The 19166-nt window shown below is 40.5% G+C and overlaps 1 protein-coding gene across 1 annotated transcript in view; it reads right to left on the bottom strand.

Annotated features, from left to right (window-relative positions):
* Positions 1-14056: 14056 nt before the first annotated feature.
* The window catches only part of SNTG2 (syntrophin gamma 2), a 285995-nt gene continuing 280885 nt past the window's right edge, over positions 14057-19166 (bottom strand). Inside the window, exon 17 of the mRNA XM_072143485.1 lies at positions 14057-14719. Coding sequence (XP_071999586.1) covers positions 14588-14719 — 132 coding nt within the window. The 3' untranslated portion in view covers positions 14057-14587. The remainder of the gene's footprint in view (positions 14720-19166) is intronic.

Here is a 19166-nt window from a genome sequence, read left to right as displayed (position 1 = left end):
TCAGTTTGGTAAAAATCTAAAAAAATAAGTTTACCCTTGGAGACAATTTGCACATTTTACCTTTATAAAAATTATTGTAGTTTATTTTTAAATGCCCACATTATTTTATTTATTCTTGATGCACCCCCCTTACTTATCATCCTTGTATTATACCTTCACCAACTTTTTTTAAAATCCTTATTCCATTTATAAAGAGATTAAAAATCACGTTACCAAAAGGGATGCATAAAAATGTGCTTATTGCTAGGAAGTTTGTATGTATTAACATACACAGCTCAGCTTCCGTGTTGACTCAGCTCTAGAAAAACTAGGGAGCGCAGCCATGCCTCATCCCATCTCACAGCAGACAGCTCAGTGTGATGCTGCTCACTCCTGGGGCTTCTTTCCTTCAGAGACACTCTTCCTTCAGCCAAGCCCCATGACATCTCTCAGAAGACAGCTGAGGTTGGTACAGCACAGTGTTAGTGCTTCCCTCCCTCAGCCACCTGCTTAAAAACATTGCATCTTTCACTTTGGTTGACTAAATGTCAACTTCTTTCTCAAGTTTTTCTACTTACCTTGGAGTCGGATTTGCTAAAGCTTGCACCTTACATTGGAATTTTAACCCGTTATACTGCAGTGCTGAATTTACCAAATGTTCCCAGCTGCATTTTTATAAATACATTTGAATACATCTTAGAGCGCCAATGCTTCCCATAATGGTAGTGTACAAGCGTCACATTGGTTTAAATGCCACCAACAACTTTGCTGGTGGCATTTAAACAGTTAGCACCCATGATCAGTGCCAGCACCGGTCGTGGGTGTTACTGGGGTTTTGTTTGGGCCCGGGATGAGGTTCAATAAGTATGTCTCCCTTCTTATGAAGTTTGAAATTAACCGGTATTCTGAGACTCAAGCTGGCATATCCCTCTAATGCATTGGTATATTTTAGAGCTAGGTAAGTAGGGAAGAAAGGAAGACCTGTACAGGTCCTGTATCACCTGTGTATGTTTGAATAAATGCTGAAGAAACCTCTGGTGAGTCCCGCGGTCCTCCTTTCTTCCCTACTTACCTGTGATAACTGCATTCCCACGCTGAGCACCTCCGTTGTCTTCACGTCCCTGCAGTGGATACCAGCCATAAAACTCCAATAGCGGTCCAATCACGCTCGGGACTTTAAGGTGTATGAGAGTAGTGCCAGCACAGCTTTTACTCCTGTTGTGATTCGGTATATTTTAGAGCATCCAATGGGGCAGATTTAGCAATCAGACAAAAATGTATAGGAATTTGCAATGTGGTCTTGCACCATATTTTTTAAGAATTTAAGACAATTTTGGACACATTTACAACAAATATGACAAAAGCCGTGTGATTGCCGAAAAGGCTTTGCAGTAAACAAAAAAAAAATTATACAAATGCAGCTGAAATTGCCGTAAACTAATAGTTGGTCCAAAGTGCAAATTTAAGAGTAAATTCCTTGAAATTTCCATATTCATACAGACTGTTCCAGCTATAACCCCCCCCCCCCATAATTTTTGATGTTGATTTCTCTTTTTAATGAATGTTTTGGGGGACATTAATCATAGTGGGTCTCAGGTTCGCCTATTTTTGCACCTGTTTTGTTCTTTTTTTTGGCTTGAGATCTATGATGGATCTAGTTCTGCCTTAGTAAATGCTTTTTGGAATTGTCTCATGTCCGATTCATTTGTGCCTAAATTTGCGCCAAATTTGTCTCAAATTGTTAGATCTCATTTGTGAGCAATAATGAAAGGAGACTGAGAAAATGTGACAGAACGTTCAGGGCTTCATCTCTGCACAAAAAACTATCATTGTGATGTAACTGCAGGGAGTAAAAGTGACAGAGATGTAAAAAAAAGAAAAATTCTTGCTGAAATGAGTCTTTTCCTTTTTTATTATAATTTACATGAAATGGAGACTGATAATATTCTCAGATCTGTACAATAAGACAATAATCACTCCCAGAGATGATCCCATAGAAAATGACTGTTACTGGAGAAATTTTACATTTTCAAACTGCTCTGAAGTATTTTCCATGTTGCATAGAGGGAATTTTTCATTTTGGAACCTAAAATGTATGTTTTTAGTAATGTAAAGTGTTTTTTTTTTGGAAGTGCACCTGCTCAGAGTAGGTGCATTTTTGTGCCTATTTTGCGCCTTTTTAGGCGCAAATTAGTGATAGATCCCGTGCAAACATCTGTATAGGACGGACTCACTATGCCAGATAAGGCGCAGGGACTCAAAACCACTAAGTGCCGGACTTTGCCGTGAGCCAGAAAATGGCGCATAAATGCGCCAAATTAACGAGGTGTGCCAGATTTTTGGACTAAAAAACGCTCAAAACAGTCTAACAGACTATGATTAATGTCCCCCTTTATGTTTTTATATCATTTAGTATATTCTGTTATTAATATTAATTTATACAATTTACAGTTTATACGGTATAAACAACTAAAGTAGCATAGCAGAGCACCCCATTCAGAGAAGAGATAATTGTCATCCCTCAAAGATGTACTGGTAGCTTAGAATTAATAACTTCCTTTAATGCTATTCATATTTATTAATAAATGCATGGATTTTTTTTTTTTTACCTAAAACTAGAAAGGAATTATCCCGGAAATAGCCATTTGTTTGTTGTACTAGAACGGCATTGAATACATTAAAATTCATGATCGTTTGGAATATATACAGTATAACAAGTCAGTCCAACAAAACCCTTGATTCATCAAAATATCTGAAATACAATGTGAATTATTCTTTTAAATCCCTTCATTGTTTATTTGAAGATGGATAGTTAAAGGGATCATGTGTGCAAACTTTATTTTAAATCAGACATCTTCAATTTTACATGTAATCGGGATTAGAGATGAGTGGGATTTATTTTTGAGTCTGGGGTCCAGGGTGTAGTCGGACATATTGCCGGATTGGCGGCCATGCAGTCTATCTGGCATATTGACGCCCCTACCTACTAGTTGTGGGTGAGATTGGCCAGGGTTGTCCGTCAATTCGTCCAGGACACAAAATTAGGACCCGAACTTAAGTTCTTGTTCGCTCATCTCTAGTCAGGATATATGTCCATTGCTTAGCAAGAACAGAATCCGATACAGAATGTTAAATAGCAATTGAACATACATAACAAAACTCCCCGTCCCTCCCCGATCTCTTCCCTACATTCCATACCAACCCTCCAAGAGCACTGTTATCTTCGTGCCACCATCCTCCCACCATCTATTCCTTTATGGTGAGTCAGATGTCCATATACCAATAGGAACCAGCTCCACTGGAGTTCATTGAATACTAGTCTTGGAATTCAATCCACTACTCAGAGCCCCTCTTTATATACACTTGCATCTCCATCCAAATCGTGCTTTTCAGTGTCTGGACCATTTCATTCATACCTGGTGGATCCCCCTCTTTCTCTTTACCAGTTAGGGAAAATTAGCCCCCTGTTAAATAGAGGATAACAAAATCCCTTTAACCTACAATGTTACATGTTTGAGACCCAAAATCTAAGTCTCCCTTTAAGCCTACTGAATAATATATTTTTATTATTATAAGGTAGAGGTAGTCCCCCAGGTAACATGCAAGATAGGTTATTTAGCTTTGTATATAAGTTGAATCTGTATGTAAGTCACGAATGGTATATTTTATAAAAAATTTTGCCCCTGTGGCAATTGTGTTTTCAAAATTTTGTGATGTCATTGGAACAAGGATTCTCAATAAAGCTTCATTACGGACGCCTTACAGCTGATTATTACAGCCTGGGACTATAGTAACATCCAGAGAGCTTCACCAGAGGTCACAGTGGGCATATAAGTCTGTCTGTAAGTAGATGTCGTCTGTAAGTCGAGTGTCCTTAAGTCGGGGAACCCTGATTTTTTTTAATTTTTGTTGTATCTTCACCAAAAAATCTCCCATTTATCCATTGTTACTTTTCTTAAGAGTTGTTTGAGTAATATATTTGAAACTATTGTGATTGCATATAAAGAATAAAATCTCTTGCCCCGTACAAGTTTAACGGACTATTCTGTGGATAAACAAGACAAAAACAATATTTCTTCTCTTTTTATAGGTCAGCAGATGACTCCAGACAAGCTCTGATTTTCCGCTGTGCCAGATCATCCGTTCTAATCGGAATAATCATTTCTATATTCGCACATTGTACAGCTGGGCTAGTTATGTAAACGGCCCCAAAACTGACCGGGTCAAACTAATGTTTTCATTTCAACTTCGAGAAGAAAGGATTTAATTTGCCATCTTGTAAGCTGTCTCCAGAACTAGAAGAAGGAAAAGAAAGTAATAAAAAATATAATATTTCATGTGTGGAGGAAACAATAAAGTAAAGGTAATGGTTGTGTCCAGGACTGATTGGCCAACATTTTCTAAAACCCCTGTGCCAGTTTTCTGTGGGACTTTGCACATTCTTTCATGTGCCAACTGCTTGCACAGGTATTTATGAAGTGTCCGTGGCTCATATGGTTCTGGATGTAAAGGGGCGTTTCGGTCCATAGTCGAACCGTGCAACACATTTATCATGTAGTGTCCAACAGAAATGTGTTGCACGTCCTATGTTAAAAGTGCACTGAAAAAAGTTGGTGCACTCTTTCGGGACAGTGCTGGGGACGCCAGATTCTTGATGAACGGGCACCACAATTCATGAATATGCAGTACCCTGCAAACTTCACAGGCAAACTGCACTATGTTCCTCTGGTGGCCCAGTCCGACACTGTCCTCTGGTGAGCCAGTCCGACACTGTCCTCTGGTGGACCAGTCCGACACTGTCCTCTGGTGGACCAGTCTGACACTGTCCTCTGGTGGACCAGTCCAACACTGTCCTCTAGAGCAGTGATTTTCAACCTGTGTGCCAGGGCACACTAGTGTGCCGCGACACATGGTTGAGTGTGCCGCGGGAAAAGTTCCCCGAACTATGGTGCCCCTGTGTAGCGCCCCCGTTTTTCGGCCCCCATACTTACCTACAAGCCCCGCGTCGGTGATCCGCCCATCTTGTGTAGCTCCTGCACCGCGCAGCCCAAGTCACGTGACCAGAGGCGCGCGGTGCAGGAGCTACAGAAGGTGGGCGGATCGCCATTAGGAGTGAAGGTACGCGGAAGAAGACATCAAGGGTAAGTATATAAGGTTACTAGTTGTATAGGGAAGGCAGCTAGGGTCTTTTTTTATTAGTAAAGGGAGGCTGGGGCTTTTTATTAGTAAAGGGGGGCCTCTAGGGCCTTTTAATTAGTAAAGGGGGGCCTCTAGGGCCTTTTAATTAGTAAAGGGGGGCCTCTATGGCCTTTTAATTAGTAAAGGGGGGCCTCTATGGCCTTTTAATTAGTAAAGGGGGGCCTCTAGGGCCTTTTAACTAGTAAAGGGGGGGCCTCTAGGGCCTTTTAATTAGTAACGGGGGGCTTCTAGGGCCTTTTAATTAGTAAAGGGGGGGGGGTCTCTAGGGCCTTTTAATTAGTAAAGGGGGGCCTCTAGGGCCTTTTAATTAGTAAAGGGGGGCCTCTAGGGCCTTTTAATTAGTAAAGGGAGGCCGCTAGGGGCTCTTAATTAGTAAAGGGGGGCCGCTAGAGGTTTTTATTAGTAAAGGGAGGGCGCTAGGGGTTTTTTATTAGTAAAGGGAGGCCTTTTATGACTGTTTTAGTGTCATTTTGTGCTATTTTGGTTGGTGGTGTGCCCCAGGATTTTCTAAGTATAAAAAGTGTGCCGCGGCTCAAAAAAGGTTGAAAATCACTGCTCTAGAGGGCCAGTCCGACACTGTCCTCTGGTGGACCAGTCCGACACTGTCCTCTGGTGGACCAGTCTGACACTGTCCTCTGGTGAGTCAGTCCGACACTGTGCTCTGGTGGGCCAGTCCGACACTGTCCTCTGGTGAGTCAGTCCGACACTGTCCTCTGGTGAGCCAGTCCGACACTGTCCTCTGGTGGGCCAGTCCGACACTGTCTTCTGGTGGGCCATTCCTTCACTGTTCCCAGGGGGTGTAAAAATAACAAGGAGTATATACTCACCCATATTAAGTTCTCTGGCTCTGGTGCATATGCCACTGTATGCTTGTTCCTGTTCCATCCCTCCCCTCTAAAAGTGGGAAGAGGAGTGAGGGTGTTTGCCCCAATAATGTAACTGTCCTAACAGAGGCCAGAGCTGGAAGCAATACAGTTGCATCTGTCCTCCTAAGACTATTATGGCTTCTGCTGAGACAGAGCAGGAAGCAGGATGGAAGGACCACAGCTTGATGCTATGGATCTATAGTGTATACACTGTCAAGCTAAATGATTCTAAAACCTAATGTGAATGTAGCCTAAGTTTTTATGTTTGGTATTTGTTATAAAGACAGACAATGATAACTTCTTTTGATTGAGAAGGAAAAAGAAATTTATATGACAATGTTTAAACTTTGAAAGTTTTGTGCATGTACATCATAAAGGTTTTCTAAGGAAGATTAAAAAAGAGGCTCAGTTGATTTTTTGGTGAAGTTTCACCAAACAAAATTTTTTTTTTGTCCTAGTGACAATTGGATTTTCAAATTTTTTTGCTGTAATGGGACAAAGAATCATCTATAAAACCTAATTACAGCTACATTACAGCTGATCATTGCAGTCTGGAACTAAAGTAACATCCAGAGAGGTCACAGGAGGCATAGGGGTCCGTCTGTAACTAGGCGTCGTCTGTAAGTCAAGTGTCCTTAAGTAGGGGACCGCCTGTATAAATTAACTGAAAATGACCATTATAAATAATAGCCTCGGGTGAATGGGTTGAAAATGGGGCACCTTTACTATGGGATTTGCGCCATTTTGCTGTTTTAGTTTTAGTGCAAACTGCTTGCACAGGTATTTAAGAAGTGTCTGCACCATATTTGTGTTGGACGCGACCCTTTGTGGCTCAGCTACACTAGTCAACATGCGTTCCTGCATTAGATTTAACATGCAAAGTCTGACAGAATTGTGTTAAAGGTGAACCAAAAAAAGGGGTGCACTCTGTCGGAGCAGGGCAGGGGGCACCAGATGCATGAAGAACGGGCATTAAAAATCCTGAATCTGGCGCCCCCTGCACACTACACAGGTAAGCTGCATTTAGAGCAGTTTGCACTGTTGTTAGTAAATGTGCCCCAATGGTTTTATAGTGTAGCGGGTGCAAAGACAGAAGCGGTAATAACAGCCGGACACCAGCCGTGGTTGAAAGATGTTGCTGTAGACTCGAGGCCTGCACCAGTGGACGTCTTTTGTCAGTGGGCGGCCGGCATCCAGTTAACATACGGTATATACAGCATAACTATATATACAATTAAAATAGCTCCCAGATTGCAATTCAGAGATAATCAGCCCGATAGTGACAAGGTCCAGGGATGTTTAACCTTTATATTGGTTGTAAGAAAGTTTTGTGTATACAGTATGAGGTTCAGAGCACATCGCCATATCTCTCCACGCTGCTTTCTTTTGGCGAGTTAACGAGAGATGAATAAATTGATCAAAGTCTCTGGATTCAAGCGCACAGCGTGATGTTTCTCATGTTTAGCCAGAACCAATTTCATGTGCAAAATTGTAAATGCAAAAGCAAGTAAATGAGAGAGAAGTGAACCTTTTATGCTTATTTGCATAAGTAAAGCTCTTTAACGGATGTATATAACCTCCTATACACCTACTGTATACTTATGTGTTGTACTCACATTGGAAATATAAAGAAATTTACATAAAGGAATAAAACCTTTATTTTAAAATAAAATAAATAGTTTCCCTTGTGAATCTCACTTGTTACTTCCATTTGGTTCTGTTTTCATATGTTGTATATTTCTTAAAGGAAATCTACTGTCTGAGTTGTACCTTAAAAAGCAGCGTCAATGATTGAATCTACTTTGCTCCCTGATGCAGCATCTGGCCTTGTAATAGTCTTTTTATGTCTCCTATTCCTAAAAAACCCAAATTTTTTAATCATATGCTAATGAGCTACAAGTGCTCTGGGAGGGGTGTGTGGCTTGTGCTTTCGGAGCCTGGAGGGGCTCTGGTGACACCCCTGTGAATGCAAATTAATTAATAATTGTAATGAGTGTATTTGAACACAGTTATTGCCATGTGTCTATGCTGACCTTTGCCTAAGCATAGACATGCTATAACTTTGTAGCTGGACTCTTAAACAAGACAATTCCCCCTCTCTAGACTATCGTTATTATTTGTTGCACATTCCAGCTCTATCATCAGCTTTAGGCTATTTTCCCATGAACGTATAGGGGACGTATATAGGAGAAAATGCATTTAAAGCAGAATGTACCTGCATTATAGTTTACAAAGATTCGAAGAATTCATAGATGCATATAGTAGCTACATATGTTTGTATGTAGACTCTAGATTTGTTCCTGTTTTCAGCAGATAATAAAGGTTTTTATCTAACCATTTATCCCTGTTCTTTCCTCTAGTTATCAAATCTATGCACTGCCTTGGACATGCGTGCAGTGTGCAGCCTCTCCTGAGCCTTCTCTTTAGATGCAGTTTTCTTGCATTCGGTTTATATTTTAGAAAACTCAACTACAGTACATCCAGCTACAGTAAATCCAGCCATACATTTCTAAACGTATTTTGTAAAATAAAACTATTTTCTAAAAACAAAACAAAAAAAAGTATTTGCATATCTACTTACTTTTACCCAAAATTAATGCAACTGTTTTTGATGGTCAATAGAGACGGGCGAGATTGCTTTTTAAGTTCAGGGCTGAGATTCGTGTGTGTCCTGTGCAACATGGACTTTTTGCCAAATTGGCGGCTGTGCAACCTATCCAGCAAATCAATGCCCCTACCTACTAGTCATAGCCAATTACAGCCATGGATAGTGGTTAGTAGTTGTGTGGCTGCCAATCCGGTAATATGTCTGTGATACGCTTGACGCACCTGAACCTCTTAAAGGGTTTTGCCCACAAAAGAAAATTATCAAATTTCAATCCCCTAGTAATTTTTACAGAATAAAGATCATTTTTAACCCCTTACTTTACAATTTATTGCAATATATTGCTGTTTTAGCTCCGATTTCTCAGTGACGGTTAGTGTAATATTCCTGAGTGTGGGTGGGGACTCTCTAAGCAGACACTTAATTATCCCTCTAGTGCTGTGAAATGCTGTTTGTTGACAATGTGCTAATATTATCAGGATAAAGGTTTATCTACAGTTTTAGTTAGCATCTGCACATTCCTACTGGTATCTGACACATAGAAAGAGAGATGAGACAGATCAGAAATGAGGAGATGCAAAGATCCATGAGATGCACATTATCCACACTGACACACTGTCAGCCCTGCTACATCTCTGCACTATCATACTATCCCCCTCCCCAGATAAAGATCATATCTGCCTGTAGATTGCAGCTCTCGCTGCTGTGGAAGTTTGCCAACAGGAAGTCAGTGTGTATCAGTGTGAGCTCCTCCTGGAATGCAGGGGACAGAGAACAGTTGAGCTCCACAGCATCAGACAAGATGGCTGCCAACCCTAAAGTCAGAAGATCCAGGGTCGGAAACCAAGGACAATTGTGTACACCAAGACTGATAGAGACAGGTTGGAATTATATCTGTGAAATGCTTAATTTCTGTTAATACCAGTAAATTAGATAATGTGTTATTTTGTTATCCTGAGTACATATAAGAAACTTGTCTTTGTGGGAATACCCCATTAAAATTCAGGTCCACTCATCTCTAGTGGTCAATCAATAGGATTTACTTGTTCCAGAAGCAAGTATTATTACTCAAAGATTATAGTGAATTTTGCTTATATAAAAATAAAATCATACTTTTTGTCTCTCTCATAAATACGTATGCAAGTTATGAAGTCTATTGACAAATGTGCAGCTCCAGGGTGTTGGCTTAAGGTAATCCAAATCAGCAATTTTACTGAAATCTGACGAGGACATTATTCAAAACAAAGACCACTTAGAAATCTGGGATTTCAACTTTTGCTTTGCAGATGGTTGAAATCCCAGAGTCATCACAACGGTGAAAGAGTTACATATGGTAGAATTAAAATCTGCATAGCAAGTTACTTTAGATATCTTATGTATCATGTCGATGGGATTTGTTTAAATCTCATTTACTATGCTGCACGTGTAAATGGTCTATCTTGCTATGTAAAAGTAATACATAATAGTTGAATGCAATATGGTACTTGGGATATTTCCTACTGTAGAAGTGGTGCAGTGATTATGTCTCAGGTTTCTGCTGTGTATGAAACATCGGGCTACAAGGTCTCCACTTATGTAACTAATGGCTGGAGTAATGCCAAGAAGTTTAGGTTTATTAGAAGAGCTGAGGGCTAAGGTCAGAAGAAAAATGACACTTTACTAAGTAAATATGGAAATAGATTATAAAAAGTGGGTTGAAAGAGAAGAAAAGGTTGCATCCCTAAGGGACAAAGTGAGCAACGTGTCCAGTAAATGCCAAACGGTAGGATAGAAAGTTCTAATCACTTCCCGAGGGACTAAATAGAAATTGCTGGACCCATAGTAAATTTTTGAAACTGCCAGAGAATGTGTCTTTGTCTTTGCAACTAAGCTGACAGCATACAATATCTTTATAAAGGGCAGCTGAAGAGGGTTACCCTGTGACATTTAACAATGACTTGTTTGTGACCTGATTTTTTTAAGCTATCCGGTCCAGTCCAATAAAAACTTAGTGTAACTAAACCATAGAAGCTTTTTTTCAGAAATAGATAGTACAGGTGATAATAGAAAACTTTGTGATATACATTATTAAAGAAAAAAGTTTCAGTCTTAAATTTTGCTCCTTTCTTCTCCATCATTGAGCAGTGTATCGGAAAGGCTTCTCATGTTTGGACACATCAGATAGATATGGGCACGAATCTTAAGATGAACTCTATACATGTCTAGAGAATATTTCACATGGTGATTCAGAACTCTAAGTAAATAAAACTATCCAGTAACTATCAGAAAAGAAACTTTACTGTCAGTTAGAAACTTATAAACTTTATCAGTTTTGTATATATCAGCTCCCACTGTCGTTACAAGAGTGAGAGCTGATATAGACACACTGATAAAAGCAGCAAGAAAGAGAAAAAAACAGGACAAAGAAACATTGGGGCACATTTACTTACCTGTCCCTTTGACGATCCGGAATGTCCGTCGAGGATTCAGGTCTGCCGCGATTCACTAAGATCGTGCGTCCAATTTCCTGCAGGTGTTGCTTCCCCTGCTGAGATCCGCCAGAGTTCACCTTCTTCTTCCCATTGCATGTGAGTGCTGATCTTGCGACACAATTTGGCTTTTAAATTCCGCGGTTTGTCCGAATCAGTCGGGTTGTCTAAAGTCCACGCCCCCCGATTTGTGTCGCATGCAAGCCGGAAGAATCGCGTGCGCCAAAAACCCGGGGCAATTTAGGGCAAAACAGTGAAAAGTCGGGAAAATGCGGCGTTCGGACCCTTAGTAAATGTGCCCCATTATTTTCTACATAAAGTATATTACAAATGAAGATCAGCATCAATATCAGTCCGTCAATATGTCAGGCTGAACCCAAAGCCCAAACGCAAACATTAACACTAACGGTCACGCTGCTCACTTTTGTTGGACTGTTCCCCTTTTTCAGGGATTACACGGCTTGCACGGCTTGCACGGCTGTGCTGGGTTTTTGGCGCAGCTGCGCTGGCTTCCATGCGGCACAATTTAGGGGTTGTGCCGACTGATTCGGACTGAGCGCGGTATTTAACTTTCAAATTGTATCGCAATCCCAAGCACTTACATGCACCACTAAAAAGATGGTGAACTATGTCGGACCTGAGCGGGGAAGCGACACATGCAGGATATCGTTATAGTACGGAATCCAGTCACACTGATTATTAATTGAATTTTTGTTTATTTTGCAAACAATTACATTTATGTGACGTTTCGGTCAATCACTGACCTTCTTCAGACACAGTGGGGCAAATTTACTTACCCGGTCCATTCGCGTTCCAGCGGCGGCTTCTCCGCTCTGGATTCGGGTCCGGCCGGGATTTAATAAGGTAGTTCTTCCGCCGTCCACCAGGTGGCGCTGCTGCGCTGAAAGTAAACTCATCGCGCCGGAATGCACCGAGCTGGACCAGGTGAAGGTAAGCGGTCCTTATGCGACACATTTTCGGGTTTTAAATGCGGCGGTTTTTCCGAATACGTCGGGTTTTCGTTCGGCCACGCCCCCCGATTTCCGTCGCGCGCATGCCAGCGCCGATGCGCCACAATCCGATCGCGTGCGCCAAAATCCCGGGGCAATTTAAGTACAAGCGGCGCAAAACGGAAATATTCGGGTAACACGTCGGGAAAACGCGAATCGGGCCCTTAATAAATGACCCCCAGTATGTAAGTTTGTAAGGCTTCAGGAGCTGCTATGCAGGCTTGGCGCTTAGGGGAAGAGCGGGAGTCCGCTTATTAAGTAGAGCGCTTCTACTTAATAAGCGGACTCCCGCTCTCCCCCTAAGCCAGGAGCTCCATACCATCTATACAAGTCCTTTAAGACACTATATATTAGCAACATCTAACTGCCTACCTCGCAACTGACTTGTTCTGTGTTTTTAATGAACATATCTCCCCATTATAAGCCCAAATTATGTGCTATCTTACCCATGTGATGAATAAAAGTTACGTTCTAATAATGCTCAGATATGGGCTGTTGGTATTTCTGGCACAATGTATGAGGCGGGGGGGGGGGGGGGGACATCATGAGCTGGTGCTTCTCCCCATATATCTCTATGGAAGTCTTAACCCTCTGGCTAATTCACAGAAGATTCTCTTAATGATCCCAATAATGAAAATTAAAACAGATCATATGGACAGGAACTGCCTTATTTAAAGGCAAAATACTATGAAGAATCTACCAGTAGAAGTAGATCTGATGGTGGATTCCTCCTACCTGTCTCTGCCCTAATCTGTAATGTAATAATCATGTAACATAATATAACTTGTTAAAGACTTTATTTTAGTAATATGTAAATAACCTGCAGAGGCTATAGGGGCGTGTACCAGCCTTAGCTCCCTGTGCCCGCCCAGGCTAGTACACGCCCCAGTAGCCTCTGCGGTTAATTTACATATTACTCAAATAAATGTTTTTAACAAGTTATGTTATGTTACAGGATTATTAAATACAGATTAGGGCAGAGACAGGAGGAATCTACCATCAGATCTACTCTAAGTGGGTTTCATTTATACAATCCTTTACCCAAGAAAACATTAGTACAACACATGTTTCCCCTGGCACAAGGCATAACCCATGGAGTCAGGGGGGCCGATACAGGATGCAAGTCCCTGCTTCATCCCTCTAGCACTCTGGAGGCTGATATACTTTATTAATGTATGTTTATTTGTGGGTGTGGCTTGTCTTCATTGATGGGTTTGGTTTAGGATGTGATAATCGGTTGGGTGGGGGTTGTGGTATTTACTGTTTAATCATTTTGGTTTATATTAAGGTATTGTTATTTCTAGGTGTTTTTGCTAGGTGTGAATGGGGCTGGACCAGCAAGTGAGTTATTGTAAAAAAAAATTTATACATTGTATAATATTTGTTTTCTGTTATGTATTGTTGCTATGTTTTATACTATACAGGCAGTCCCTGGGTTACGTACAAGATAGGTTCTTTCGGTTTGTTCTTAAGTTGAATTTGTATGTAAGTCGGAAATGTATATTTTATAATTGTAACCCCAGCCAAAATATTTTTCGTCTCTGTGACAAATTTTTGGGTTGTCATAAGAACCAGAATTAATAATTAATCTTAATTGCAGACCCCGTTAGTAACTGTTACAGCTGTTTATTGTAGCAGATTACCAATTACCAGAGGTCCGTTTGTAACTAGGGGTCATCTGTAAGTCGGGTGTTCTTAAGTAGGGGGGGGACCACCTGTATATTTTAATAAAAGATCTACTTTATGTGTTCATACCAGAATTCGTAGACTCCCTCCCACATCATCCGGATCGATTTTCCCTATTCAAAAATGGCCCTATATCCTATCAAATATAACCTTTATTCTTCAGGGTTGATACAAGAATGTCAAATCCAATAAGGAAACAGACAAAAAAATTTTTTTCAATTAAATATTTATAAGAATTTGCATTGTTCATGAGCTTTATAACACACTGATGAAATATACAGTATGCAATATTAGCTTATCAAAATACATAAATACGTGGACTGTCTGTAGGATTCCATCATAAATACATTTGGTAAGACCATAAAATTTATTAACAGAATATTACATTAAACTGCTCACAGCAGATTGTAGAATTTAATTTCCTAAGGAAAAAAAAAAAAATTCCTAAATTGTAATATGCATGCTACCAGGCTATGTACACCAGAACCCTCCAGCATTAGCCCTGCTTCATTGTCTATAGATACAGCTCCTAGGACAACCTGAAATCATTTTCTTAAAGTGCTATTTCACTATCCCTTTCCTTATAAGAAATAGGAAAATGTGCTTTAGATCATTCAATGACGTAGGATCAAAGGAAGAAGTGAATGTAAATACACTGGCATCATATACTGTAGACGGACAGGGGAAAGTTTATGGGTTTTTTTAGTTCAGAAAGTTTTTATCCCAAATTATTTGTGCAGGAAATCTCCGATCCCATAGGAAAATAATGTGTCTTCACGTGTTGTAGATGTATTTCCTCGTAACACTTTGGCTGTTTATAAAGGTGGGGTCCATAGATGCGACCTTGGCGGCGATGAAGGAGTGAATACAATGTAAAACACCGGTCAGATCCTGAAATTCCAGCTCCTGCAAAAAATGTTATAATATTGTATTAATCACTGAGATAAATACAAAACAATAGAAAACTGCAAGTAAAATGTACAATGTGTGAATAGAGCGTTACAGATGTTTGATATAAAAGTGGAGTGAAAAACTGAATGTATTCTGAGAACCAGGTTCGGCTCCAGGTTTAAGTAGGCCCCTGGGCGATGGAGCATTAGTAGGCCCCTTTACAGTGAATTCAAAATTTAGAAACTATAACAGTCCCCTGTTCCTTATAATATTCCCTAGTTTATCATACCAAACAGCCCCCTCATGGTTATTTTATATAAAGAACCCCTAACCCCCATGGATTTCTTACATACAGACTTATGTGGGCCCCCCTAGTAGCTCTGGGCCCCGGCACTTGCCCAGGTATGCCCAGCGTTGGTGCCGACCCTCCTGAGAATGGTAATTACTTTTTCACCCTCTTCCACGTCTTGACCTTGTCTAGACTAGAAGGATGACTTGATATTGGCCACCGGCCCTTTAACTGTATAAATAAAATTTGAGAATGTTGAGTTCCACACTATTGTAAGAACGTGAACTCTGGAAACTCTGCCGAAATGAACTAGTAAAATGTTTTGAACATGAGCAATTGGGAACATGCTAACGAGGAAAAGTACTGACGTGTCACCTCTTTGATTTCTGTATATTTCATTAAGGTATCTAAATTCTAAATAAGTTCAATATATTGGGGCAGATTTACTTACCCGGTCCATTCGCGATCCAGCAGCGCGTTCTTGGATTTGGGTTCGGCAGGGATTTATTAAGGCAGGTCCTCCGACGTCCACCAGGTGGCGCTGCTGCGCTGAAGTTCTCCGGAACACACTGGAATACACCGAGCCGGGCTGAGTGAAGGTAAGTGCAAGCTCCGCGACACATTTTTTTTTAAATGCGGCGTTTTTTCCGAATCCGTCGGGTTTTCGTTCGGCCACGCCCCCGATTTCCATCGCATGCATGCCAGCGCCGATGCGCCACAATCCGATTCAGGGGAAATCACCGCAAATCGGAAATATTCGGGTAACACGTCGGGGAAACTCGAATCGGGCCCTTAGTAAATGACCCCCATTATCTCCCTTCTGATCACTTTTCTACCTATAGAAGAAGATGTGTTTGGTCATAGAGGTGATGATATGGCTAGATTGGATACTATATTCTGTTCTAAAACATGCCAACTACATGTAAGACATTTTGCAAATAGGACACTATTCTATTCTGCTCCCCTTATCAGACAATCAGACCAGTTCCCCCGCTGCATGATATCCTCCATGCACTATAGGGTATATCTGCTCAGCTCCTCCTGCTCTATAACATGCTAACTATGTACAATCTGCTCAGCTCCTCTTGTTCTATAACTTGGTGCCTGCAGATAGGACACTATATACAATCTGCTGAGTTCCTCCTGCTCTATAAAATACTTCCTATATATAGGAAACTATGTACAATCTTCTCAGCTCCTCCTGCTCTATAAAATGCTGCTTGCAGATAGGAAACTATGAACAATCTGTGCAGCTCCTTCTGCTCTATAACATGCACCTCCCTATTACAATACCAGCTCTCTGCTCTTTTTACAGCAGCGTGCCATGCCTTTTTGTCCAAATATAAGAGGCTAACAGACCCTATTGGTTAATATCACTGGTTATTTATCTATGTCCAAAGTTCAATATTAATTTCAAGTATTTTCATATTATTTAGAACCAACGTGACAAACTCCAATATTACTATAATGATTGCCGTTTCCTCTTCAGTTGGATTTTCCTTCATATTGCAGAATTCATTTTACTTGTAAAATATTTATTTTAAGTTTGAGTTTATCCCATTATGTCAGCAGACGCACAGAACCTGATGGAGCTGTTCCCTAATGGCTTCATATCTATTGAAATTAATCTCAAATGTCAAACTATATTTATAGTCGGATCTCTCTGTACACTGTTATAGCCTGCTTACTTTACTCACTTGAATCCCCAGAGATTGTGACTTATAGTAGTTACACTATATAAATATCTACAGAAATTCGAGCTATCTTCAGTGGACCCATGTAACATTATATCTGATAGTACCGAATAGGATTTCATGGCACAATTTTACCCAATACGTTCCCTTTAAACTGACATTCAGACAATCTGGCAGATTTACTTACCCGGCCCATTCGCGATCCAGAGGCGCGTGCTCTGCGGTGGATTCGGGTCCGACTGGGATTCATTAAGGTAGTTCCTCCGACGTCCACCAGGTGGCGCTGCTGCGCTGGAGTACACCGAGCTGGGCTGAGTGAAGGTAAGCGCGTGCCGAGCGACAATTTTTTTTTAAAAATGCGGCGGTTTTTCCGAATCCGTTGGGTTTTCGTTTGGCCACGCCCCCGATTTCCATCGCATGCATGCCAGCGCTGATGCGCCACAATCCGATCGTGTGCGCTAAAATCCTGGGGCAATGCAGGGGAAATCGGCACAAATCGGAAATATTCGGGTAACACGTCGGGAAAACGCGAATCGGGCCCTTAGTAAAATACCCCCATTGTGTTAAACCAAATCTTGGGTTTTTCTTTCCACCCCTATTTCTTAGTACTTGTTGACTTTTGCATTTCCATTAAACACCAAATCATGTTGCAACCCGTACAGCTAAACCAGAAGAAAAAATCCATGAATATCTGACTACAACAACCATTCTTTATAGAGTTTAAAGTTTTTAATTTGCTAGTAGCAAGACATAAACACTCTGCATATATTTGTAATATTCTGGATAAATATCAGTTTTTCTATGTGTCAGATACTGATAGAATGTTCAGATGCTAATTAAAACTGTAGATAAACCCTGTACCCTGATACTCGAAGCACATTGTCAGCACACAGCATCTTATAGCACATATCTCAGCTAGTGCCCGCTCACATTCTGGAATTTTACACTGACCATAACTAAGAGCAATAAAAGCAGCAATAAAACTGAGTAAAATTGTAAAGTAAGGGGGTTAAAAATGTTAAAACATTCTTTTTTTTTAATAAAAAAAGTGCTGAACAGGTTGGGTAGTTCCTAAAATTGTAACAATTAAACCATCAGTTAGTCTCAAAAAGCATGACAAACAACAAACTACGAAATATTACAAATATCAGAATATAGTGATAAAAAGAATTTAAAAAATACTTAAAAATGTTTTTTTTTAATTTTTTTTAAAGGCATAAAGACATAACAAAGCTATATACATTTCCTATTTGCATGATTGCAGTGACCCAAATGATATGGGGCAATTATCAACGGCTTGTGCATGGTCCTATAATTAATGAGACCCCTCCCTGCTCATTTCATGCCCCTACCCACCCACTTAGCGAGAAGGTGACTGTGCTCAAGGAATTGTGACTTTTTTAATAACCTTTTCATGGTTTCCATACTTTTCTGTAAATATCTCTGTAAAAGGGAAAATAAAACAATTTTGGCTGCTGGAAGGCGCGGAAAGGGCCTAAAACCAGGGTTCAATGGAAAATAAAATTATTCCCAATAGTATTCAAAAAATAGAACAATTAGAACAAAGTCACTATATTTGCAATTCACATCACAAGTTTGCCATTATGAAAAATCAATGAGGGAAAGAATATTTTAGCCTTTCCTTATAGAAACATATGTGACACTATATAAAGAATAAAGAGCCCATAATAGCTAATGGAACCGCAGGTGAACTATGGGAGCCCAATCATTCTTAATGTAAGTGCATTGTAATGAAAGGTAAAATATATAGAGGGGAAGAAAAGAATCAGGTGTCACATTGCTATTAGGAATATGAAATATTCTTAATTCAATTGGTGAACATTTTCCTCAATTAGACTATTAAATAAGCAATTTCTGTAATGAATTTGGCTTAGTTTCCAATAATAAACGATGGCGCTAAGTTATCTAGAAATCATAATTGTCTAGGTTATATGACTTGGAGACCACAATAACTTAAGTAACTGGTGATAAGTAATTCTTGTTGATGGCAACTTTATTTTACTTTGGAGCTGTGTACTCAATAAACGGTTTAGTGTCCGAAACAAAATGCATTATACACTGGGACCCAGTCAGGGAGACTATTTAAACCCATATTTAGGGTAAATCACAAGTGATCATCTATAGTTATAACCTATAGGATTGTATAATGTTTCGGAGTTAGGGTTATTACAAAATTCTATGGGGCAGATTTACTTACCCAGTCCATTCGCGATCCAGCGGCGCGTTCTCTGCGGTGGATTCGGGTCTTCCGGCGATTCACTAAGGCAGATCCTCCGACGTCCACCAGGTGTCACTGCTGCGCTGAAGTCCGCCGAATCCGCCGGAGCTCAAGATCCGTTGCTGGGTGCAGGTAAGCGCGTGTCCAGCGACACTTTTTTTTTTTTAAATGCAGCGGTTTTTCCGAATCCGTCAGGTTTTCGTTCGGCCACGTCCCCCGATTTCCGTCGCGTGCATGCCG

This window comes from Engystomops pustulosus, chromosome 3 (genome assembly GCF_040894005.1).
Source record: "Engystomops pustulosus chromosome 3, aEngPut4.maternal, whole genome shotgun sequence".
In the NCBI taxonomy this organism is placed as follows: domain Eukaryota; kingdom Metazoa; phylum Chordata; class Amphibia; order Anura; family Leptodactylidae; genus Engystomops; species Engystomops pustulosus.
The sequence above is the reverse complement of the archived record's forward strand: the minus strand, read 5'-3'. Positions and strand labels throughout refer to the sequence as shown.